At 43.6% G+C, this 26,558-nt stretch overlaps 1 protein-coding gene across 1 annotated transcript in view; it reads right to left on the reverse strand.

Moving 5' to 3' along the window:
• The window catches only part of tdrd9 (tudor domain containing 9), a 216,417-nt gene that overhangs the window by 36,390 nt on the left and 153,469 nt on the right, over positions 1-26,558 (reverse strand). The window contains 6 exon segments of the mRNA XM_041214194.1: positions 2,171-2,428; positions 4,365-4,454; positions 15,981-16,190; positions 22,006-22,123; positions 23,387-23,560; positions 26,010-26,110. Coding sequence (XP_041070128.1) covers positions 2,171-2,428; positions 4,365-4,454; positions 15,981-16,190; positions 22,006-22,123; positions 23,387-23,560; positions 26,010-26,110 — 951 coding nt within the window.

Genomic DNA, 26,558 nt, shown 5'->3' on the forward strand with positions numbered 1-26,558 from the left:
AATGTGGGTAACTTTAATGATAAAATGAGAGGCAACTGAAATATGTATGAAATAATAGAAAGGAACAAGATGCAATGGTTCCGATGAACAGATTGGGGTGGGCGCATTGCACAGCGTTAACATTATAGAGGAGGCCAAAAGTGGCCCAAATACAAAACTTAACTCTCACATTCCCCATATCTCATTCTTAGTCTGCTCCAATCAACACTGTGCACACAACTCCCTCGAAGCTCCGTACCACTCCCAGGCACTCCATTCTGCTCCCCAACACACACCTCTGCCTAACCGACACACTCAGAAGTTCCTCTCTTTCGTCCCAGCTCACTCAGCAGCCCTTCTCCCCAACCCACCTTCCACCTGTTCAATCACTCAGCAAACCCTCTTCTCCTCACTCTGGGTTTGCTGGACCAACTCCCCACCGCCCCCAACTCCCCGACTCAAACCTGCAGCCAGATGGATCACACTGCCAACTCGGGCATGGTCCTGTGCCTGCCGCAGGACCCCTCCCCCAATCATCCCCCTGCCTCCCCAACCAGCTTCAGCCTATTGGCTGGCCCCTCATCCATACCAACTTGAGCCTGCTGCTGGCCACCACCACCACCTCCACCCACACACCACCCCCTACCCCCAAACCTTTTGGACAGTAAAAGTCTAAACGGTAGCTAGTTCCCCTGCTCCTCCTGGCTGAGTGGAGGTGCTACACATGCACAGCATCACAGTGAGCATGCACAGATACCAAAGATGCTCAGGAAGTGGTATGAAGACACTCTGATCTATCTCTCAGTCGCTGCCCGGCAAAACTGCATCTCCAGGAGCCAACGTACAGGAAAAAAATTGGAAGATTATGGGACGATCCTGTAAAATATGGGACAGTTGGTCACCTGCTAAAGAAGGGTTGTTGCCCTGAAATGTTAGCTGTTCCCCTTGCCAAAAATGCAGCCTGACCCAAGTATTTCTGGCATCTTCTACTTTTATTTCAGATTTCTAGCTTCCACAGTATTTTGCTTTTGTAAAAGGCAATAACTGCATGTTGATGCTTGCAAATTAAGCCAATGAAATAAAACAACATTTACCTAGACTAAGAATTGATTTGCAAAGAATTGACTGTACAGAAGCAATGTTAAGTATGACAAAATATGATGCATCAAATGCACAAACAAACTGGGAGCAATTTTCACCTTGGTGAGGTGGAAAGCTGACAGTAGGAAAGAAATAGGACAGTGTGTAAAACAGGGTGCCGATCTATTATGCCAGTTTTCTGTTCTGCCAATTAACATCATTGTTATATTATACAAGCGATGTTATACTACCTTTCACACACCATCAAGAACTCACAAAACCAGCAGGCCATTCTTCAATTAAATGTATACCATATGATTTTGAACAAATAAGTAGGAAGTTAATGATAGTAACACTATACTGAGATTCAGACAGCTTATCTACATCGAATATTCACATGCAGCAAATACTAACAAACAGGCATAGTATTTTTTGTTCTTCTACATGTTTAATTACCTTCTCTTTAAAAAAAGCTATAATTTGCAAAGTTAACTGCATTCCCTGTGCTGGTCTCCCACACTGTCCATTTTAGTTCTGTATTCACATAATGCTTTGGCCCTGCTTTCTTTTCACTTCTCCTGGCTCTCAGTTTGTTTAGACTATGCTTTTTTTCCCCACTCTTCACTGGGCTTAATTTCACCAAGTCGATTTGAAAGGCCATCGACCTAAAATGCTAACTCTGCTTCTCATTTCACAGATCCTTTCTAACCTTGTTATTTCCAGCATTTCCTTCATTTTTAAGTTTTTTCAACTGCAACCCTCTCTGACCATCTTCTTATATTCTGCCCACCATCTCCTCCACCACTCTAAACATCTTCCCCCCAGTAGCTATGGCCAATTTCCAAACTATTTATATTTAGAGTAAAGGGTGCCTCTATTTTCCCCAACAACGTAACTCAGTGTTCCTACCATATCAGTTACATCTGCTCCTCATTCCACATCAAAGAATGCAATTTCACACAGGCCCTTTATAATCAATAGACAGGGAAGGCTTTCAGCCAAGTGACCTGGATTTAAACCCAAAGTCAAGCCCACCTATTTTTAAATTGGAATTGTGACACTTTGTACATTAATTTAATAACTGAACAGAACTAACTTGCAATCATCAAACCTTTGATTCATAAGTCTCTTCAGCCGGTTCAGCAAAACCTTCACTGATGAGGATTTCCCGCACATTACAATCAATTTTTGAAGACTGTATGCTGAGGTCTACACGCAGCACATTGTGCACAATGGAGAAAACTTTCACAAGGAGTACACAGTTTTTCACCAAAGAGCTGAATCTTCCTCTGGCCTTGGCACTCCACTGATCACCATGTATCAGAGAATATGCAGAAGGACGCATGTTGCAAATTTGACACTGAAGAGCCTGAATGAGAAAATCAGTCTATTAGTATTAAAATACAAGATCCGACCACTACTGTATATAATTGTAACAACCTACCAACATTATTTTTACAGGTGATGTGACAAAACAAGTTTGAAACTTGCTCAGTTATATTACTACATGAAATAAATGAAAGCTTGCTCTAATTTTAAGAAAATGTTAGGCTAACACCATTTTTGTCATAAAATTCTCCTTTAAAAGAGAACAAAGCCATTACAAGATGGTAAACTTAAAAAATAATCAGGATTGAATAGAGAGATACATAGCCTGGATACATCAAGGTGCTGAAATTTCTGAGAGAATGAGGCTGGAAATGGCTACTCTAACCAGAAGCAATAATCATTGAAAAACTTTCAATTCGAGAATTTATTTCTTTTTTCAATTAGTCACATTTGTTGTAGGGCCCCATACTCAAGTATCCTTTAGTTCCTCTGGTAGTTTTTTTAACATTATTCTGATTAATTTTAATTACAAGCAAAAATAACCAATGAACTAAAACCACAAAACAAGTTACCTTAAACCAATATACATAAGATGAAACAAGGGTAAACTGACACAAATGCTCCTTTAACTTCTTCCACCCCTCCCCTGACCCCATCGCTTAACAATTTCTTCCAAAAAACTCAAGAAATGCTGAAAATAAGATGGGAATCCTGACCTACTCTCCCAACCCAAAATGTTATTGCCAATTTTAACATCCACTAAATCAGTACAGATTAGGTACCGAATTTGGTAGGTAATGGTCAGCTGCTCACTGGATAAACTGACTGAACCATTGGAGATAAGTCAGCTTTTTAAAGAAGCCAATGTTGTAACTTAATTGCAACAGTGTCAAATTAACATTGCAGATAAACATTCTTATTTTGTTTTGGCTCAGCATTAGCAGATCATCCCTTCCCAAAGCATTTGCCCAGAATAATGCTGAGTGTTTTACCTTTGCATTTATCATGTGAAGTGAAATTAAGCATTTCTTTGATTCTTAGGGTTTATTTTTGAAAAGGAATTCCCCATTTAGCACTAATCCATGATCACATGAAACAAAAAGTGCTCAATAATTAAGGGGATTTTCCAAACATGTAAATGCCTGAAAAATTTGACATTTAACTAATGGGCTGTGGGTAAGTTTTAGTACTGAAATGAAACTTGGCATCCTCCTCATCTTTTGGTTACACCCTTCCAGACTCAACTGTTCAAATGTTTTCCAGGTCGACCTCCCACCTGGCATCCTCTATAAGCTTGAGCATCCAAAACTCTGGTGCCTGTATCCTACAGCTCACTAGTTCCTTTCACCATCATCCCTGTGCTCAGTGACCTACATTGACCCAGTCCAGTAAGCCTTGGTTTTAGAATTCTCACCCTTATTCTCAAATCCACCCCCCTGCCTTGCCCCTCCCTATCTCTATAACATCCTCCAATTTTACAATCCTGTAAAGTCACTGTACTCCTCTAATTCTGGCCTTCTGCACATCCCTGATTTTCTTTGCTCCACAAATGGCAGACTAACTGAGTAAGCCCCATAAGCTCTGGAATTTTCCCCATAAATCTCTCCTCTTAACGTGCTCTTAAAATCCACCTCCTTGGCCAAGCTTTGGTGGCTCGGTGTCAAATTTTGTTCAATAATCATTTCTGTAATGCCTTGGGACCTTTTACTATGTTACAGATGCTGTATAAATGCATGTGGTTGTTGTTCTTCATCATTGGATCCTCATTTTGGAAATCTGCACTTTCTGTTATGCACTTAGGAGGAAATGCAATGCAAAACCTTGTTCAAAATAACAACTGTTTCAGTTAACTATGAGCACCTTATTCAGGTGACACAAATTCATATAAAGAAACAGTGGATGGCTTAGTTTTAACCCTTGCTTTCAGTTACTTGCTGAACTAAATACATTAAATTAACCTGCTGTGGCACCTATACCTGAAAAGGCAGCTCCAATAGATTATGTGGGATATTCCGTAAGAGATCTGTAGCAACTTTTGTAGTATTTCCATAATCCACAAAGAATACCTGTAAAATATTTCCATAAACATGAGTCACACTGTATTGCAAAAATAAAATCAGCAACACTGCTTAACTCAGAAAATGGTTCAAACAGTGACAGCAACAACAATTCAAGAGCAGCCAAAACCCAAGAGCAGCAACCCAAGAACAGAGCAGGAATAAAAAAGCAACAATGATCTATTAGCAGTGGGGGTAAATCACAGAGTGACATCACACCTCAGAGTCATGGTGAGTATATTGGTAACGTTCTAATTTACTTTAAATCAATCAACTATAAACTAAGACTAGATCAATTAATTTGTATAAAACCTAAAGCCAATTTGATAATTTATCATTTAATTAATTGAACACTGATTGCAATTAGATCTGCATTTTAATTTAAATTTAAATAAGGAATAGTAATACAAAAGGGTTCAGAATTTTTCAGTTAATTAAAATCTTGAGGTATATAGATAATGGGAAATTAGTAAAACCACATAAAAGTTAGCTTTCCAACAGCACAAGGGAAACAGCTGATATCATTGCAACCTTTTTTACTTCAGTCTTAAGTTCAATTCTGTTAAGTCAGTTAATAGTCTAATAGAGGTGTGGCAAAGCACCTCAGTCTGGTGGAGTGTCTTGTGCCATGTGGGAACTTCAGGCACACAGCCTCATGTGCAGAAGTGTCATCAGCTGGAGGAGCTTGGGCTCCAGGTTTCAGAGCTTGTACAGCAGCTGGCATTACTGCATGCATCCGTGAGGCCGAGCACATGCTGGAAGTGGTCACAAAGCAGCTTAAGGTTGTGCAGTGAGGGAATGGGTGACCACCAGTTAAGGAAAACCAGGCACGAGTCCAGAGTTCATCTTTCTCTCTACAACCGGTATTCAGCTAATGTGAATGATAGAGAAAGTAATGTCAGGGGGTTCAATGATCAGGGGAACAGTCATGAATCCAGAGTGGTACGTTGTCTCCCTGATGCCAGGGTCAAAGATATCCCAAAGTGGTTGCAGAGCATTCTGAGATGGGACGGTTAAGAGCAAGTCGTCATGGCTCATCGGTGGTACTAATAACTGATAAAAAGAGGGATGAGGTACTGCAAGTTATGACATGGCAGTTGATGTGCGCCAGGCAGACAAAATCCACAAGGGAAACTTGGTCGCAATATCACAACAGTTCTGCAATTTGTATTTATTACGAGATGTGCGCACTGAATTCAGAAGTAATGAGTCCACCAAGACCTTAAGAGACTTTAAACATTAAATTATTTATGAATAAAAGGTTTCAAGCACATACATAAGACTACAATTACTTACGACTATAACAAATAATAAAATTCCTAATTGAGCTGACTCCCAGTTACACATCCCCTTTAAGGCAACAGTCCAAAATAGATTTTAGATTTAAAACAAACTCAACAAGTAAGCACACTACCTACTTGACAGTGGAATTCCAAATGGCTTCCCAAACTTCAGTCACTTTACATGGCACACTTATGCACAAATGGCTGAAGGCTTCTTGAAGGTTGTTTCACACACTCCTGTTGGATCTTACATGGCCCTCTCCTCACATAGCCTTTCTTTCTCCTTTATATATGTTTCTCTCTCTTTAATATGTAAATTCTATTGTTCCATGTCTTTGAAACTTTATCCTCTTCATAATATAAAACTATCATGGTGCCAATATTGTCACTAACCTTTGGGAAAATGAACACATTCCTTAGCCTTGCTTATCTGGCTAGTTGTAAACAGACTAACATTCCTTTGAAATCAAAACAATCCCTTCATTTAATGCAAATTTCCTTCACACCTTATATGCTGAGCCAGCATCCACGTTTGCTCATTACCATGTCAAGCACATTTCTACGCCCAACTTCTTTTGATGATTTCAAGTTTGCAATCTACTTGACTCCAAATGAAATTAAATCACACAGACAGAACTATCTATACTTGTACCCATAAGCCTACTTCACAATAAACCATAAAAATATACTTTCGCAACAAGGCCGACTTTAGGGACCGAGGAAGGAGATCATCAAGCAGGGGCTCAAGGGTTGTAATCTCCAGATTGCTTGTGGTGCCACGTGTTAGTGAGTATAGGAGAATAGTGCAGGTGAAAGTGTGGCTGCAGAGATGGTGCAGTAGGAAGGACTTTAGATTTCTCAGGCAGTGGGGCTCATTCTGGGAGAGGGTTCTACCTGAACAGGGTCAGGGTTGGAGGCTCGGCATGATACTGAACTCTTCTTCCACCGTCTTCATCTCTGGGCTCACTTCTTTGGCCAGGAGTCCTCTCCCAGTTCAACGGATCCTTTTACCCATCTCCAATATGCTCCCTCCACCTGGACCCCTCCCTCTGGATTCTTACCTTCTCTCGATCTTTTCATTGAGAACTGTCGGCGCGACATTAGTCGTCTCAATTTCTCTGCTCCTCTCACTCATTCTAACCTGTCTCTCTCTGAACTTACTGCACTCCATTCTCTCAGGTCCAACCCTGACATTGTCATCAAACCCGCTGACAAGGGTGGTGCTGTTGTTGTCTGGCGCACTGACCTCTACCTCGCAGAGGCTGAGCGTCAACTCGCAGACACTTCCTCCTGCCTCTCCCTGGACCATGACCCCACCACTGAACATCAAGCCATTGTTTCCAGGACTGTCACTGACCTCATCTCCTCTGGGGATCTCCCTCCCACAGCTTCCAACCTGATAGTCGCCCAACCTCGGACGGCCCGCTTCTATCTCCTACCCAAAATCCACAAACAGAACTGCCCCGGTAGACCGATCGTCTCAGCTTGCTCCTGCCCCACAGAACTCATTTCTCGTTATCTTGACTCCCTTCTCTCTCCCCTTGTCCAGTCCCTTCCCACCTACATCCGTGATTCCTCTGACACCTTACGTCACATCAACAATTTCCAGTTCCCTGGCCCCAACCGCTTCCTCTTCATCATGGATGTCCAATCCCTCTACACCTCCATCCCCCACCAGGATGGTCTGAGGGCCCTTAGCTTCTTCCTCGAACAGAGGCCCGAACAATCCCCATCCACCACTACTCTCCTCCGTCTGGCTGAACTTGTTCTCACGCTGAACAATTTCTCCTTCAACTCCTCTCACTTCCTCCAAATAAAAGGTGTGGCTATGGGTACCCGCATGGGCCCCAGCTATGCCTGTCTCTTTATGGGGTATGTGGAACATTTCTTGTTCCAGTCCTACTCCGGCCCCCTTCCACAACTCTTTCTCCGGTACATCGATGATTACTTCGGTGCCGCTTCATGCTCTCGTCGGGACTTGGAAAAATTTATTAATTTTGCTTCCAATCTCCACCCCTCCATCATTTTCACGTGGTCCATCTCTGACACTTCCCTTCCCTTCCTTGACCTCTCTGTCTCAATCTCTGGTGATAGACTGTCCACCAATATCCATTACAAACCCACCGACTCCCACAGCTATCTCGACTACAGCTCCTCACGCCCCGCTTCCTGTAAGGACTCCATCCCATTCTCTCAGTTCCTTCGCCTCCGTCGCATCTGTTCCGATGATGCTACCTTCAAAAACAGTTCCTCTGACATGTCCTCCTTCTTCCTTAACCGAGGTTTTCCACCCACGGTCGTTGACAGGGCCCTCAACCGTGTCCGGCCCATCTCCCGCGCATCCGCCCTCACGCCTTCTCCTCCCTCCCAGAAACATGATAGGGTCCCCCTTGTCCTCACTTATCACCCCACCAGCCTCCGCATTCAAAGGATCATCCTCCGCCATTTCCGCCAACTCCAGCATGATGCCACCACCAAACACATCTTCCCTTCACCCCCCCTTATCGGCATTCCGTAGGGATCGCTCCCTCCGGGACACCCTGGTCCACTCCTCCATCACCCCCTACTCCTCAACCCCCTCCTATGGCACCACCTCATGCCCACGCAAAAGATGCAACACCTGCCCCTTCACTTCCTCTCTCCTCACCGTCCAAGGACCCAAACACTCCTTTCAAGTGAAGCAGCATTTCACTTGCATTTCCCCCAACTTAGTCTACTGCATTCGTTGCTCCCAATGTGGTCTCCTCTACATTGGAGAGACCAAACATAAACTGGGCGACCGCTTTGCAGAACGCCTGCGGTCTGTCCGCAAGAATGACCCAAACCTCCCTGTCGCTTGCCATTTTAACACTCCACCCTGCTCTCTTGCCCACATGTCTGTCCTTGGCTTGCTGCATTGTTCCAGTGAAGCCCAACGCAAACTGGAGGAACAACACCTCATCTTCCGACTAGGCACTTTACAGCCTTCCAGACTGAATATTGAATTCAACAACTTTAGGTCGTGAGCTCCCTCCCCTATCCCCACCCCGTTTCTGTTTCCCCCTTCCTTTTTTTTCCCAATAAATTATAAAGATTTTCCTTTTCCCACCTATTTCCATTATTTAAAAAAAAACACCCCCACTAGAGCTATACCTTGAGTGCCCTACCATCCATTCTTAATTAGCACATTCGTTTAGATAATATCACCAACTTTAACTTTAACACCTATGTGTTCTATTGTACTATTGTTGTTGACATCTTTTGATGATCTGCTTCTATCACTGCTTGTTTGTCCCTACAACCACACCCCCCCCCTCCACCTCTCTCTCTCTCTATCTCTCCGCCCCCCCACACACACACCTTAAACCAGCTTATATTTCAACTCTTTCTTGGACTCGAATTCAAGTTCTGTCGAAGGGTCATGAGGACTCGAAATGTCAACTCTTTTCTTCTCCGCCGATGCTGCCAGACCTGCTGAGTTTTTCCAGGTAATTCTGTTTTTGTTTTGGAGGGGTTGCACCTGCACAGGGTGGGGACCAATGTCTTTGCGGGGTGTTGCTGGTGCTGTTGGGGAGAGTTTAAACTAACTTGGCAAGGGAGATGGAAACCAGGAGGTAACACTGGAAAGGGAAAAAACAAGGTATGCAAAGGATTGGTAGAGACAGTTAGCACTAAAGCAAATTACAATAAAGTATTATGTGGGGTCAGAGTAACAGGGATTGCAATTAAGTCTACATTAAGTTTATAATACTAGGAGTGTAGTAGAAGCATAGTTACAGCAAAGTAGGACATTTGGCCCACTGAGCCTGTGCCAGCTCTCTGCAAGAACAACTCAACTAGTCCCACCCCCTGCCTTTTCCTCAGAACCCTGCAATCATTTTTTTCAGATATTATCCAATTTGCTTTTGAAAACCAGGATCGAATATGCCTGCAACACACTCACAGGCAGCCCATTCCAGATCCTAACCACTCATTGCATAAAAAAGCTTTGCCTCATGTTGCTTCTGTTTTTCTTTTGCCAATCATCTTAAATCGGTGATGGAAACAGAAAATGCTGGAAAAACTCAGCAGTGCCTGCTGAATTTTTCCAAATTCTTCTGTTTTTATTTCAGATTTCCAGCATCCATAGTATGTCGTTTTGCTTTATATTGGTTTCTTTTGGTTCTTGACTCTTCCACCAGTAGTAACAGTTACTCCCTATCTAGTCCGACCGGACCCTTCATGATTTTGAGTGCCTCAATTAAATCACCTCTCATCCTTGTCTTCTCTAAGGAACAGACCCAGGTTCATTCTGTAAACATAAACTGAATGTATCCACAGTACAAAAATAAACTCCACTCTAGAAACACGAGCAGAAAAATCCTGACAGACATTCTCAGTGGATTAAATAGGAGATGCTGTCTTTTAGATGAGAATTTAAACCAAGCCCCTGTCAGCCCTCTAGGTAGATATAAGAAAGTCCATGGCCACTATTTTGAAGAAGAGCAGAGAAAGTTATCCCTGGTGTTCTGGACCAACAGTTATTCCTCAACCAATATAATTAAAACAGGTTATCTGAACATTATTGAAATGCGGTTTGTGGAACTTTGCTTATGTAGATTGGTTGCCACATTTCCTACAGTGCAGTGACTACATTTCAAAGAACATTTAATTGGCTGTAAAGGGCATTGGTATATCCTGAGGTTGTGAAAGGTGCTATAGAAATCCAAGTCTTTTGTTTGAAGTTGGTGAGCAGCAGTCACAGATACCCAGATTGGAATTATGCCATTGTGGCAATAATGGAGACCTGGCTCAGAAAAGGTAGTGAAAGAAAGACAGGAGAAGGGCACAATGTTGGTTAGGGAGAATATTACAGTTGTTAGGAAAGAGAGATGGTTTAAATAAGTTATACATGTATTTGTGGGTATTAGGAATGAGTTTTAGCTTTAAAGTTTGATTTTGATTTGTATTTCTGTATGTTTTAAGAAAAGGGTTAAGTTGAGTTTTACTTTCACTTTAAAAGGTGCCTGCATTTCTAATGAGAGTTTTGCAACAGTTGCAACTAAGTTAAACAATCAAGCGCAGAGTCCAGAGAGGCAGGTCCTTCCTTCAGACACACAGAAGAAACTAGAAACAGCAGTTTTGATTTGGAAGCTGTGGAGTTCAGTTGGTTTTGAAGACAGCTGCCAGAAGAGACAGGAGCAAAGGGGACAGATAGCCAGTCCCAAGCTAAAGAAAAGGCCTCAAAATCCAGGGGAATGAAACAGGAGAAAGTCCCAAGCAGACCTTCTAGTCAAAGGGAAGGGCAGGAAGCTGGAAAAGGTCATTAAGTGAAGTTAAGAGTGAGAGGCAGAAAGAAAGGCTCCAAGCTTCAAATTTAAAGAGACAAAAGCTGCAGAAAGCAGATTTAAAGTGAGAACAGTTTGCAAGAGGCCAGAAGGTCCAAATGGACAACTGAAGGTCTGTAACTCCTTGTTATGGGCATGTGAAGCAGTGATATACTGTTGACAGCTGAGTCAGTGAGAGGGATTGTGTGAAAGAAAGCTTGAATGCATGTGGTGACCTAAGGGAAAGGAACATCGGGAAGAGTTTGAAAACCTGGAGGCTTCTGAGAGAAATGTCGGTTTGGGAGAAGATTCCAAAGCAAGTCCTTGGAGAATGGAGATTGGAAACCCTTCTGTGAAAGACGGAGTTCAGTGAGACTGGTTGGCTCACGGTGTGACAAGCGTGTTGGGGGGGGGTCGCAGAAGTTGAGGAGGGTTCCATTGCATCTGTTTAGAAGTAACATCTGTCACTTGGTTTCAAAGTGTGGTGTGTCTGACCACAGATTGCTAATTTATTTACATGAACTGTACTTACTATGAACATTAGAGTGCAATAGCTTTTGTAACTTGTGTTATCCTTACAAATCTGTATATATCTGTAAAAGTATAGTTGTGGGTGAAGGAGTATTGTAATATAGTTCATCTGTTCTTGTTTAATAAATTTTTATACATTTGTTTAAAAAATTCATTAGCTGACTCCAGTGACTCTGTTCTGTAGTGCCTCTCCACGTTATCTAAATAAACAAATAAAGGTTAGGATCTATCAAGCTGGGTTCTACCCTGGGATCAGGCTTGTCATGGTAATTTCAGCTGGGTAATCTTAACACAATGCAGTAGAAAGGGGAGAGGAATCAAGGACAGAATCCATTTGGTTGGAACTAAGAAAGAAGGGGTACTATCACACAGCATATTCTATAAGCCACCAACTGGTGTGAAAGGTATACAGAAACAAATTCACAGGGGAATTACAGAGAGGTGCAACAACTACAGGGTAATTATAATGGGAAACTTTAACTATCCTAATATATAATGTGATAGTAATACTATAAAGGGCAGAGAGAGGGAGAAGAGTTTCTGAAGTGCGTTCAGGAGAACTTCATAGATCAGTATATTTCCGACTCAATGAGGAAGTAAGCATTACTGGATCTGGTTCTGGGGAATGAGATGGGTCAAGTGGATCAAGTGTCAGTAGTGGAACATGTAGGAGACAGTGATCATAGTATTATGAGGTTCAGGATAACTATGGAAAAGGACAAGGAGCAATCTAGAATTTAATTAATTAATGGAGGGCCAATTTCTGCAGGGTGAGAATGGACTTGGTCCAGGTAAATTGTAACCAAAAAAAGCTGTCATGGAACACCAGGCGTCCTTTAACGAGGAAATGGTTCAGGTATGGGCAAAGTATAAATCCACAAGGGGAAAAGGGAGGAGAAATAAAACCAAGCTTCATGGATGACAAAAGAGATAGAGGGTAAGATGAAACAGAAGAAGGGCGGGTATGACAGATGCCAGGTTGATAATACAATTGAGAACCAGGTTGAATTTTTTTTTCATTTGTTCATGGGATGTGGGCGTCGCTGGCTAGGCCAACATTTATTGCCTATCCCTAATTGCCTTGTTGAGAGGACCTTTACGAGTCAACCACATTGCTGTGGGTCTGGAATCACAAATAGGCAAGGCCAGGTAAGGACGACAGATTTCCTTCCCTAAAGGAAGGACGTTAGTGAGCTAGATGGGTTTTTACAACAACCGGCAATGGTTTTATGGTCATCAGACTACTAATTCCAGATATTTATTGAACTCAAATTTCACCATCTGCCATGATAGGATTCGAACCCAGGTGCACAGAGCATTACCCTGGGTCTGTGGATTACCAGTCCAGCAACAATACCACCGCCTCCCCACATATAGTTAGAGGGGGAAGTGAAAAAAAGAGGAAAAGAAAGAATTAAGAAAAGCAAAGAGTGTATGAGCAGATTGGCAGCTAACATAGAAGGGGGTCCTAAAGTCTTCCATAGGCATATAAATAGCAAAAGGATAATAAAGGATAAAGGCATTTAGGAACCCAAAAATGGACTTAAGTATCAGGCAGAGGGCATGGTTAAGATACTACATGAGTACTTTGCAACTGTCTTTCCCATGGAAGCACTACCCAAGTCTTAGTGAAGGAGGAAGAAGTTGAGCTGCTGGATTGGCTAAAAATTGACAACGAGGCATTAAAATTGCTGGTTATACTTAAAGTTGACAAGCCATCAGAACCACTCAGATGGGAAACATCTGAGGATACGAAAGGAAGCGAAATTGCAGAAGCATTTGACATAATTTTACAATCCTCCTTAGATGCAGGGGCAGTGCACGAGGACTGAAGAATTGTAAATGTTACACCCATTGTTCAAAAAAGGGTGCAAGAATCAACTCAGCAACTTCAGGCCAGCTAGTTTAACCTCTGTGCTGGGAAAGCTTTGAGACACAAAATTAGCACTCTGGGGCAAAATTAACAGTCATTAAACAAATGTGAATTGAGGAAAGCCAGCATGAATTTATTAAAGGCAAATCCTGTTTTACTAATTTGATTCGAGTTTTTGAGGAGGTAACAGAGAAAGTTGACGAGGGTAATGCAGCTGATGTAGTGTATGTGTACTTCCAAAAGGGATTTGATAAAATGTGATGTAACAGGTTTGTAAGCAAAGTTGAGGCCAATGGAATAGAATACACAGTGGCAGAATGGATACAAAATTGGCTGAGTAGTGGTGAATGGTTACTTTACTTACTGGAGGAGGCCATATTTTGGGGTCTTCCAGTGATCAGAACTAGGACCACTGATTTTTTGATCTGCATTGATGACCTAAACTCAAGTGTACAGGGCACAATTACAAAAATTGCAGACGACACAGAGCTTGGGAATATTTTGAACTGTGAGAAGAATAGTGATAGGCGTCAAGAGGACATTGACAGCCTGCAGGAATGGATGGCCAAGTAGCAGGTAAAAGTTAATGCAGAGAATTATGAAGTGATAGATTTGGTAGGAAGAATGAGGGAAGGCAGTATACATAAAAAAATCATAATTCTAGAGGGTTGCAGAAGCATATGTGGAAAAGTCATTGAAGGTGCAGGGCAGGTTGAGAATGCAATTAATACTGGACCCTGGACTTTAGAAACAGAAGCATAGAGTACCAAAGCAAGGATGTTATGCTTAATTATTATAGAACAGTTCTGCATCAACTGGAGTATTGATTCTAATTCTGGGCACCACAATTTAGGAAGGAAGTGAAGACATTAGAAAGTATGCACAAAATATTCATGAGAATGTTTCCAGGGATAAAGGTCTTCAAGTTCATGAATAGATGAAGCTGGGTTTGTGCACCTTAAAGAGAATTTTGAAAGGAGATTTGATAGACATGTCTTAATATCCTGAAGGGTCCAGACAAAGTAGCTATGGGAAAACTATCTCAATTGGCAATAGGATCAAGAATCAGAGGGCACTGATTTAAGGTGAATGACAAAAGAACCAAAGGCAGCTGAGATGCTAGTGAATGTGAGGTGGCCTTGTGAATGTGAGAGTTTAGATGATGAGATGGTTGCCTTACCCTGGCGGCACAGATAAGATCATTCATCCGTTTTCTATACTGGATGGCTGATCTCTTGCATGCAGCATTGGCACTGAACACTTCTGCCACCTCCTCCTAAGCTGGAGTGATGAGACTGATGGGCCTCCACAGCGGGGATAAAGGGCATTGTGCTGGGCCTCCATGGCATCCAGAAGGCACCCAGGGATGAGTCACTGAATCGGGGGCTGCACTCTTCTTGGCTTTTGAGACCATGTCTTCACCGGAGCAGTGCTGGGCTGCAAGCATTAAGTGTGCGTGCAGCTGCAATTTGAACATGGTTTCCTGTATGAGGTAACGGCGTGGCAGGCTTATTGGAGGCCGCCCACCAGCGAGACAGCATGTTTCCTGCATAATTAATGAGGTGGGAATGAGACGATATGGCACGAAATCCTGCCATTGCGACCGGTGGGTAAAATGACTTTTTCCTGCCACATACCGCATTTGTGCAAATCTGGGTCAATTCCACCCTTAGTTGGACATCTAGCCAATAAGGTAGTCTAGATTCCAGGCATTCTGTCATGCTATTCCAACAAGTGTGAATGAGTGAGTTTCATCAGTTGGCAATCTCATCAGCTCAACTAGCAACTGTGGATCTGTAAATTTTAACATAGCCTGAACTAAAACATTTTTAAAGGTGAGAATTGCTCTTACCTACATGTACAAAAAAGGTACATTTCATTTTCTGTATTTATACAGAACGTGCTACAATATTTATCACTATTAAATTAAGATACAAAACCAATAGAAGCCTGTCACTTAACCCTGAATGCCCATCTAAAACAGGCTACCTTGCAGTGAAATGAAAAGACAAACTAATTATCGGGTGAGGGAAGAGAGAGAGGTGTATGAACCACTCTGGAATCCAGAATTACTGCCCAAATTACTTTATTTTCAGAGTTGTCAGTATGCTGTCACCTTTAGATGCATGCTCTGAATTCAATGATTTTCTCACTGCAAATGCCAGAAGTCATTCTGCAACATTAACAACGTTAATGCTCCAATGCGTGCAAAGTGTCAAATGGCTAGTTTGTTTCTGGTGTTGTTGGTTGAGGAAGTAATGTTGACCAGGTCACCAGAACTCACAGTTCTTCTTCAAATCACACCATAGGGTTTTCTTCTACATTCATCTGAGCAGGTAGACAGGAGCTTCTGTTTTAACATTTCAACCTGTTCAGCATTTTTTCAATACTGCTCTGTAGTATCAGCCCATATTGTGTTAAGTTCAGGACCAAAAGCCTTCCAAATTGGAAGGAAGCAAGCTACCGCCTAAGCCAAGCTAATATCCACAAAACTGATGCTATTAAATCAACACTGCATGGGCAAGAGAGAAACACAAATTGATTACAAAAGTTAAACACTTACTTCAGCTGAATCACCAGAGACTTGCAAGACTTTAGCTCTGTAATAATGGGTTTCACTACAATCTGTGAATGGTGCAAGACAAAAGTCAGGACATGGCTCTACCATCAGTGATGTCAACTTCAGCTGATTGATTTCAGTCATCAATTTGCTTAATGTGTGCAAGCTTTTCCCATCTGTTCTGTAACCCCAAAAGTGTCCAACTTCAACAACCTGGAGGCAAAAAATAAATAAATCATTAAAGCTAACAAATAGCATTATTAGACAACTGACATCAAGTCAAACATTGCAGATGCAATTATAATTGCTGGACATGATGAACGTATTATATTCAAGCCTAACAATTCCAAATTGCAACAGGAATTTAACTTTGCACTAGTTAGCAAAATGCTAGTCAAAATTAATTTTTTCAACAGCATTCCAACAATTGCATTACAAGTAAAATCAGTACAGGTGAAGTATACTTTATCCAAGACCCTCTAGGTCGATCATTTCAGATAATTTTGGTTTCCAGACACTGCATATAGGCCTACTTACAATACATTGGCCAAAGCCCAGGCTAGCTATAGGGCAGAACTTCCATGCCTGCGGCGGTAGGTGTGTTTGGTTGTGCAAGCGGACAATATGGCGCGCTCTGTTTTATGATGCCGTGAAACCAGTTCGCGATCGCCTGCTCAACCTGCTGATGGCGAGCTGCCTTTCCCGCCATCGGACATCAGGAACCTCATTGTAATACATCAGCATATCATTATTAGTTCAGCCCGCCGGAATCATCCGTCCACATCGGCAGGAAAACACGCTGACATGTTTCACAACATCACATAAGCGATGTGCACTTGGTGGGCAGCACTTTTGAGGGGAACTTGGAGGCTAGTACACGGTAAAGTTGTGCAGTGCTCACCAGGGTCGCCTTTTGGACCAAGCTTGGCCGGGGGGGGCGTGGAGATGGTTGGAGTTAAGGGCAGTGTGAGGGGGGAGGAGCAATCACAGCCCTGCTGCTGAGACGACTGGGGGGGGGCAACAGTGGGTGCTGTTGAATATAGCACACAAGCGTTCGGGGTGGCAGGTAAGGTGGGCGAGGGAAGTGACCACACATTAGGGAAACCTATATAAAGTGACCATTCCTCTGCAACTCAAGGCAGCTCAGTTCAGAGTCGGGCTTCTAGCTTATCTGCTCACTCAAGCAATGCAGAGGTATCAAAGTGCCACCAAGTGCTCCAAAGATTATCACCCCCCACCATCATGCACACCCCCGGGCCCGATGACAGACTGCAAAGTCATGAGCATTTTAGTAGACGGCAGAACAATTCTACGACTGTACATGTCGTTCAATCTCCTCGCTAAAAGCTGGCTATGAAGCAGTCACTGCTGGAGGCGCTCACAGCCCCTTGCAATGTCAGCATCTTGGTTTGGACCAGTCTCCCCCATGGTTCAACCTAACAGCACAGTCTTGCACCACGGATTAGGAGAATGCCTGCACCTGAGCTGAGAGCACAGCATGCAGTCCACTGGGCAAATCTGTCGCCAATCAGTCAGGTGGACTGGAGCAGAGGTGGAGGAGTTTCGGGCAGCCATGCAGCACACTAATTTCTGGCTATCCTAATGGTGGCCAACACTCTCCGGGAAGGAATAAGGGACCATCACACGTAACCAGAACAGGTTCTTACGACGCATATGCTAACCACACGTCTCTCTCATCTATCCTGCAGGAGGACTACATCAGGATCAGGGAGCCTGGTGAACTAGGTGTATGCCCGATGGCCTACAGAGAGCGAAGACGACGGAGGAGAGAAAGACTGAGGCTCCTGGCTGCGCAGAGGCAAAAACAGCAACCTCAGGAAGAAGCGGCAGCTGGGGCTCCCAAACACACCACTGAAGAGCCAGAGCGAGCCATTGCTGGTCGGTGCCTAATGACACCCAGGGCCTATAGACACCGCCTGTCATTCCTGCAGATGACAGAGAGCCAGTATGACTGAAGACTGCGCATGTCTAAGGGACTGGTCACTCACATCTGCCAGTTACATCAGCATTTGGCACCACAGGGACATGGAGGGCATGCACTGCAGTGGCCCTGAAAGTGACCATGGCACTCGATTTCTATGTCAGCGGCTCATTTCAGGGCTCCACAGGTGACTTCTGTGGGATCTCACAAGCTTCCTCCCATAAATGCATCCATGAGGTCACAGATGCCATCTTCGGGAGTGCACACAACTTTGTGCATTTTGCCCAGGACCAGGACAGTCAGGTTGTAAGAGTGATTGGATTTGTCTAGATCTCGGGTTTCCCAAAGGTTCAGGGTGCGATCAACTGCACTCACGTGGCTCAGATCTCAAACGCAACACAGCGTGAACAACATCAATCACAAGGGATCCATTCACTGAATGTGCAGCTGGTGTGCAACCACCAGAAATGCATCCTGCAGACGTGTGCACCGTTTACAGGGAATGTGCATGGCTCCTACATCCGCAGCCGGTCACAGATTTCTGAAGTCTTCCAGGGTCCAGAGAAGCTGCAGGGATGGATCCTCGCGAAAAGGGCTACCCGCAAAGCCTTGGCTGATGACACCGTACAGTGGCCTCAAACTGCAGCAGAGTGATGGTATAATAAGGCTCATGCTGCAGCTCGCAACTTGGTGGAGCAGACAATACTACATGTTGGTGCTCACCAGACATCCGTGTGTGCTGGAGATGAGGTTCCAGGGCCTGGATGGCAGGTCTGGTGGAGCCCTGCAATACAGTCCACAGAGGGTGTCATGCATCGTTGACATCTGCTACGACCTTTACAACCTGGCGCTGCAACGGGGTGTTGAGCTGGCTGAGGAGGAGCTGGAGGTCTCCTCCAATGAGGATGGCGACAGGGATGAGGGTGAGGAGCTCCTCAAAAGATGACGATGACGAGGATGAGGCTCTCATACTGGCTAGACGAGGCAGGCACACTCAAGAGGCCCTCATAGTCGCTAGATTTGTGGAGGGTGATAGCAACATGCAGTGATGTGACTCCATTGATCTTCACATAGCCTCAGAGAATGTCTGACTCCTCTCTAGCTGACAGCAGATCACTTGCACTCTGTGATCAGGGTCATTTCATAAAGACGCAGCCACGAAACTATAGAAGCATCTGATCCTTTGTCCGCCTTCAACACCTGACCCCTTCCGGAGCACAGCATCAGTAGTCACAGATGCTGAAGAGACGGGGGCCAGCCCTACCTTAAAGGTGCTGAGAGCACACAGAGAATGAGAGAGCTCTGTGGCACCTGCCCACTACATTCTGGCAGCAATGACCAGCACCGCCGGAGGTGCAGGCATCAGTAATGTTTCCAAGGAGTGTGAGGCCAGACCATCACTTTGGTCTGGAGGCTGTACAGAGCACAAGGAAGAGGCCTTGGACTGAGACACCTGCCTTTATCTTGTACAGAAAGGTTTCACAAACGCGTGACAAGAACACTGCTCATCAGAACAAGGAGCCACAGGCAGGGAGACATTCTTGGGAGTTTATTGATAATAGTGAACAGTACATACAAATGATTAACACCTGTGCCCAGGCTGTGCAACTAATTCTCTTAACTTTCCTATCCCTGCCGCTACACGTTGGTGCTCACCAGACATCCGCAATGGAAATGAAAGCAGTCAGCTGACTGCAACGCCCTGTGATGACCTTGGCAGGCATCATCTGGAGGGCCAAGGTTTGGAGCGCCCCAGCCTGCTTTTGGGGTCTGGCTGCATGGCAATGGCACCTTCCTCAGCCTGTGGAACTGTAGCTGCTGAGGTCACGGGATTCAGATGGGCCGGACACTCAGAGTCACTTGGGTGGATGGCACCGGAGTAGGCACCTGCTGATCCTTCTCCCTTTGGGTGCCCGAGGATCCCAGGCTGACTTCTTGAGTAAACGAGTAGCTCGAGTGAGATTGGGCTGCCCAGCACCCCTCTCGCGTACACACCGCTGAAGGCCAACTATGGTCTCAGCAATGTAGTTCAGCCTGCGCAGCTTTGCAGGAGCAACATCCTGGACCAAGGTCTTCATGGCAGCCGCCATCCTACCAGTGTCGATCTTGGTGCATTGGCATGCCAGCGCTATCACCTAAATCTGAAGGTGGATGGACTCCTCCATTGTGTCTTGCAATCTGAGGGGTGCAGCAACATCCTTTCCTGACATTCCCGAGCTTGCCTTTGCAGCTCCAACAACTGTGACATGACCGAGTCCAGAGGCTCATCATCTGACTCAGACTCAGCAAACTTCTGGCCTCCAGCAGTCCTCCAAGTGCCGGACACCTGGGATGTCCCTGCTGCCGCCTACTGTGGATCAGACAGTGTGATGTGCTCACCGGGCTGTGATCCCAAGGCTATTCTAAAGTTAGGTCCTGCCGAGGTGTGTCTTTGCGATAGTGGAGGGTGTGAGTGAGCACTGTGACGGGACTTCAAGGAGGGTGCCTTCAGATTCCTCTTCCGAAGTTTGGGGCTTAACTGGAAGCCCTGGGTCATTGTCTCTCTTGGCTGTTTCCTAGGTGTGCCTGCGGAAGCAAAGGGAGATAATCAGTGCATGGCAGTGGCCTGCGAAACAGGACACATTATTCATACCATGGTTGTCTGATGTATATCGCAATACCGGACCCTCACTTGGTAGAGGACAGCCGGCCTCACCATCAGCACAGGACTGGTCCAAATCGTCACTGGCCAGCTGGATGGCTCTGTTTTCAAAGTCCATGGGGATGTTAATTTCAGGCATTGAATTCAGGTGTGGGACCTCTCGCTCTTGTTTTGTGCCAGCTTGTCCTGCATTTATAGCAATGGAAAGTGTAAGTAGGATGCCTGCCAGGCCAGATGATAAGTATGCCTGGCGTGGGTGGTGAGTGGTCCCATGGATGGAATGAGGACAATGAAGGTGTGTGAGAGAGTGAATGGTGATGTCCCTTGAACTGGCAGTGAGTGAGATCCCTGTGGATGTGTGATGCATTTATGATTGAGAGAGTTGAGATTGTGAAAAGAGTGACTTGCCCTGATGGAATGAAGGAGATCGTTCATCCTCTTGCGGCATTGAGTGGCTGTCCTCTTTTGATGGGCGTTGGCACTGACCACTGTTACCAGCACCTCCCAAGCCAGAGCAGGGATATAGGACATCCCGGCAGTACTCCACTGCGTTCAAGAGGCATTCCAGAGATGCGTCGCTGAAGCAGGGGGCTGCAGTATTTTTGCCTTTTGGGACCATCCTGTCTTCCACGTAGCAGCTATTGTCTGGAAGCACTGAGATGTGTGCTTATGGATGGACTTTAAATATGGCGCCTGTCATGATGGTACGCGGTAGAATGAGAGCCCGTCCGCTGTTGAAACGGCATGTTTCCCTGGAATGCATAACGTGCTGGGTTTGGAACAAAATGGCATAGAAACCCGCCAACGCAGCTCATAGTCTAAAGTAAATAAAATGGCTCGAAAAGTAAGATGCACCACTGAATCATAAATACAGGATACCTGTAGTAAGCTCCCACCTGTGGCGGTATCTGCAACTCTACTGGTAGGAGAGGGTTCACAAGGTAAACAGTGCAGACAAACAACCAGACTTCCCGCACTAAAAGTTGGGTGCGGTCGGCGAGGTTCATGTTGGCTCGGGTCAGAGACTTCCTGTGCTCAAAGTCAGGTGCGGCTGGCGAGATTCGTGTCGGCTCGGGTCACGTCAGCTCCAGTGACAGATTTTGCACACTAAAGGTCAATGAAATTGCGGTTTTTGGATGTGTTTGGTTTTCGGATTTACGGACAAAGGATACTTGACTTGTGTGTGTATATATATATATATATATATCTCTAACTAATCATGCAACACTTTTATGAGCTAAAACTGTAAAAGTTTACAGTATAGGAGGCAATTCAGGCCATTGTAGCTAAGCTAGCTCCTTGCTAGAGCAATCCAAAACTAATCCTACTGCCTCACACTCTCCCAATAGCCTTGTGTCTTTGTCTAATTCAAATATTTAGCCTTTAGTTTTTCCCCCGACAGAAGTAATGATCTTTGCCTCAAACGTTCATTTTGTTTTCATTACCTCTGTGACATTCATGATGAAAAAACGTGGAACAGGATAACAAGGCAATTCAAAAGGACCTCTTGACTTTTCCTCAGGCATCAGCTGAACAGTCCAATTTTGATAGCCTACAGAAAATCTGCATCAATGAGATAACCAGTTATACTGTGATTGGTTCTTAATCTTTTCAGAGGATCTAGGGTTTGACAATAAATACTGAAACACTCTTGGCAGACACATACCAAAAACATGATAAAGATGGTGCCGAAATATGCTAAAGTGGTCACTTACCAATTATTAAGTCATTGTTCTTACAACTTGGGCGATACTCCTTATATACTAAAAAAGTAATCATGAAACTGTTGGGATTGTAATAAAACCCACCTGGTCCCTGAATGTTTTTTAGAGAAGAAAACTTGCTTTCTTTCTCGTCCGGTCTAAGTACAACTTCAGTCTCGAAATAATTTGTTTCACTCTTCTGAAGTATCCTAGTAAGCCAGTCCATGTTGAAACCCACAACCAGCACTTCAAGAAGATGGCCCACCGCCACCACCTTTACAAGGTCAAATACGGATGGACAACAAAAATCAGCCTTGCCAGTGGATGCCCACATCCCGACGAAGAATAAAAAAAATTACATATACACTATATACATGCAAGGCACACCAAGTCAGAAGACTAGCCATGAGAATTTTCAGACAAAATTGATGTATGCCCCAACTCCAAGATCACCCTGGTTTTGCAGAAAACAATAAAAATCTCCTAAATGGCAAATACCATCCACAAATTGCATTTTCTGCTATCACATGTCAGTATTTATAAAGTAAACTGTCCATATAAACATTTAAAATGGGAATTTTCCTATGCCCATCATGGTTGTAGTCCCAATTTGTCCCATTGCGGTTTCTCCCCAATTTTCCTGGCTGCTGCCTTTTCAACTCTGAAGTTTTTTTTTGAAAAAAGGTTAGCATTCCCAGTGATTGTACTCATGGTCCTCCCATCACTATATACCTTGTTGTGCTACTGCATTTTCAAATCAAACAAATGTCTTTCACTCACTAGCGATAGTAGCCACAGCTCTAAGTAAAGCCTGCCCTGCTCTCTGTGCTACTACTATCTTGTTTCCCAGGCAACCATTTTAACATAATTGGCTGTCAAAATAATGCTACAAGCAGAAAGTACTCTGCAATTTTTCACACAGTTCTATGTCCTAATCTAACAGGAGAATAATAATGTTGTAATAACGTAAACAGCACAGGCACATCCTCTGATCAAGCAAGATGCCCAAATTTCCTGCAAATCTACTGTCAAGTCCATCTTATACTCCTTCCCCAATATTTCAATTTGCAAAGCTTGTGACAGAAATGTATACAATTACCATATCACCTAAATAAGATATTACCTTGGGCTTCGTAAGCTTGTACTAGGTTGTCCTTGAATCAATACTTCAATCTCCTCCAAAGGATGAACTTTCAACTGTAAAGGAATACGTTGCTGGGCCATCTTCAGCGCCATATACACTGCAGGATGGATCTCTGTTCTTTTTATTGGATTTTGCACAAATTCAATAAAGCCCCTATTATTGATAAAAACAATAAGTTGTTAAGTTCCAGAGTAGGATTTGAAACTGACAAATTACAATTTCCAAAAAAAAAAAATTTCATTTCTCTGGCCCTTGTTTGAAAAGACTTAACTGTTGAAACTAGTTCTGATACCATTCCTCCAACATAGGCCTCCCTCAAATAGTTTGTCAACTGCCAGCAGTCCAAGGGAAAAACGTATTTACATTGGAATGCCACAGGCAATTATTTCCTGTCACATTATATATATTCTCATTACGTGTGTCACGTCTAAAGTCAGCTGCAGTTATTCCAATGTTAAATGCTGCTTTATGACAAACTCCAATGCACTTCATAAATTTTGCAATCGCAGTCTATCTGTTGCTCCATATTTAAACACAATTTCACGTGACCTGGCTAAATTGATTCCTCAATCAAATTTTCTGGGCTTTTCTTTAACAATGCCTTTTCAATGGCACTGGAATCACATTATAAGCATTTTTCCGCTTGTAAAACAAACATCTAAGAATAATATGCATCAACTCTGGTGAATTCCAGGTTTTTAGCATATGGTGTTCAAAGACAAATCAGAAAAATGCTGGAGGGGATCCAGAGTGTAAAATCAATCTCACTTTTCCTTCACAGTAAGAAAAAGAGATCAGAGAAGTACCACAAAAACATTCGAAGGCTACCAGAATGCCTATTCCTTTAGGTGCTTTGAGATGTCACTATGACCAAAAACTTACCTGTGTCGGGCGGGCTGGGCGAGAGTGGGCACAGAGCCAATCGCCACCCGCATATTGCCATTTAACATGGGCAGGCCAATTAAGGCCCATCTAGCGTGACACACGGCCAGTAGTGCTCAGCGCTATCTGTGTGGGTGGGGGGAGGAGGAAGAGTCTAGGCCTGCGCTCTTTCACTCATGCGCGCAAAAGAGTGCAGCAATCTCCCTTGGGGCACGAAGCTGCCTCAGGAAGATTAAGTTCATGTTAAAATAATTAAATCAAGCATTTAAGAAGTTATCTAAACATGTCCCCTCATGTGACTATGTCACATGAGATGGGGCATGTTTTTATATTTCGGAAAAAGTTTCAGGAAACCTCTTCCCGCCTGTGGATGAGGTTTCCTGAAAAATGAGAAGGCCACTTGAGCTCTTCGCCTGCCTGCCAACCTTAAGGTTGGACAGGCAGCGCTGTTAATCAGCTTTATTAGTTTCCTAATGGCCTTAATAGGCCTTTGACAGTTCAGCAGGTGCGCAGCCGCCTCTGACGCACGCCTGCTGAGCGAAAAGTCTAAATGACATACGATGACGTCAGGACACACACCCAACAGCATCTCGCGCGTTAGCATGTGGGGCCTGCCCTCGCACGCCAACGGCAATATTCTGGCCTATGTTCCAAGAGAACTGCACATGAAAATTATCAGGCAGCTGAAGAAGGTTGTGATAAATTGGGTCCTATAACAAAAAGACTGAACTTTACAATCTTCTCTGGTCTTTGGAATTCCAATATGTTACAGATTGGTTGATCACACTTTGAAGATATCAGAGCTATTTTCCCAATAAATTTGAGGATCTTAGTCTTCTCCTTAGAAAAGCATTTTCATGTAGTTTTGCATTACATTTGTAATAATCCCATAGGTATGAAGGCTGAAGTGCCCAGATCTAGGAGGCCTCAATGTCGAGCTCATGAGGTGACCAAAGCCTTTGAGCTCCTTTAAAAAGACAGCTCCATATTGCTGATTAGAGTGATTTATCCTTGGAGTGATTGTGAATGTTGTCTTAATGCTGGTATGTTTCTAGAGTAGCTCATCACAAGGGCATCCCTGCTGCCATGTTATCAACACTAATTCCAGTGTTTCTTGGCATCAGCTGGACAATTCTGGTTAAGGAACTTGAAAATATTTGAAGACATCAAAATGGGAGTAGCCAAGTGCACTGAGATGAGACTTAATCTAAATAACAATCTCATTAAGCTTTCATTCAGAATCTCAACAAATAGCTCAATTCTTTCCTCAACTCAGCACTAGGTGGAGGAGGAAAAAATCTTTGCTGCTGATTTCATCTGGGAGTAAATGAGTGGCATTTACTTTAATGGCAGAAGAATTCCTTCACTGCCACAGCACCAATAGATAGAGCAAATATTGAAGGTTACAATAATATTGAAGTCATATATTGAAATACAACAAACTTTTCTTCATGAAATTAATAGTGAAATTGTAAATTTATCTTGCATCTCACTAACCTTCCCTATTTATCCTTTATCTGCAACCCTTTTGTAATTGGAACTTTTATTTTCTTGATGCAATGTAAATTTCCATACAAATTCAAAGGAGTTTGGATAGACAAGGAAACAATCTAAACATTGTAATGATGCCAATGAAACCTAGAAACTACTCAAAAATTTTTGAGACAAAGTTGATATAAAACATACTCATGATGTTATTAGCAGGCCAAATGTAACTTACTTTGAACCATCAAATGAAATAGCACCAACTTGACCACACTGCCTGAACAGGGACTGCAGCTGTTGGTAGTACAGGAACCCATAAGGTGGAACATTTCTCACCTATAGCACAAAGACATCAGAATTTAGTTTCTCAAACAGAATTGACAGCATGGTGGCTGTGGTGCTCATTATAGAATGCAAGTGAAGACTTAATTCTTAATTGAGGCAAAGACTTTAAACAATTACCAATTTCTCTTTATATGAACAGAATTTGGAATGTTTTTGTATACCTGGCCCATTTCTAACTGACTGCAAGCTAACAATAAAGAACAGGCAGTCCAGACAGCTTAACACTCCCTAATCCAGGTGCAACGGTCAATTACAGCATCCAGTCATAGTCCTGGTTGAAATCAATTAACTCACAAAACTATGGGACAAACCTAATCTGACTGAACAAGCAGGCCAGGGGATCTCAAAATCATAGAAAGTTTATGGCACAGAAAGAGGCCACTTGGTCCATCATGTCTGCACCAGCTGCAAAATGGGCCACCCAGTCTAATCCCACTTT

This window comes from Carcharodon carcharias, chromosome 20 (assembly GCF_017639515.1).
Source record: "Carcharodon carcharias isolate sCarCar2 chromosome 20, sCarCar2.pri, whole genome shotgun sequence".
NCBI lineage: Eukaryota > Metazoa > Chordata > Chondrichthyes > Lamniformes > Lamnidae > Carcharodon > Carcharodon carcharias.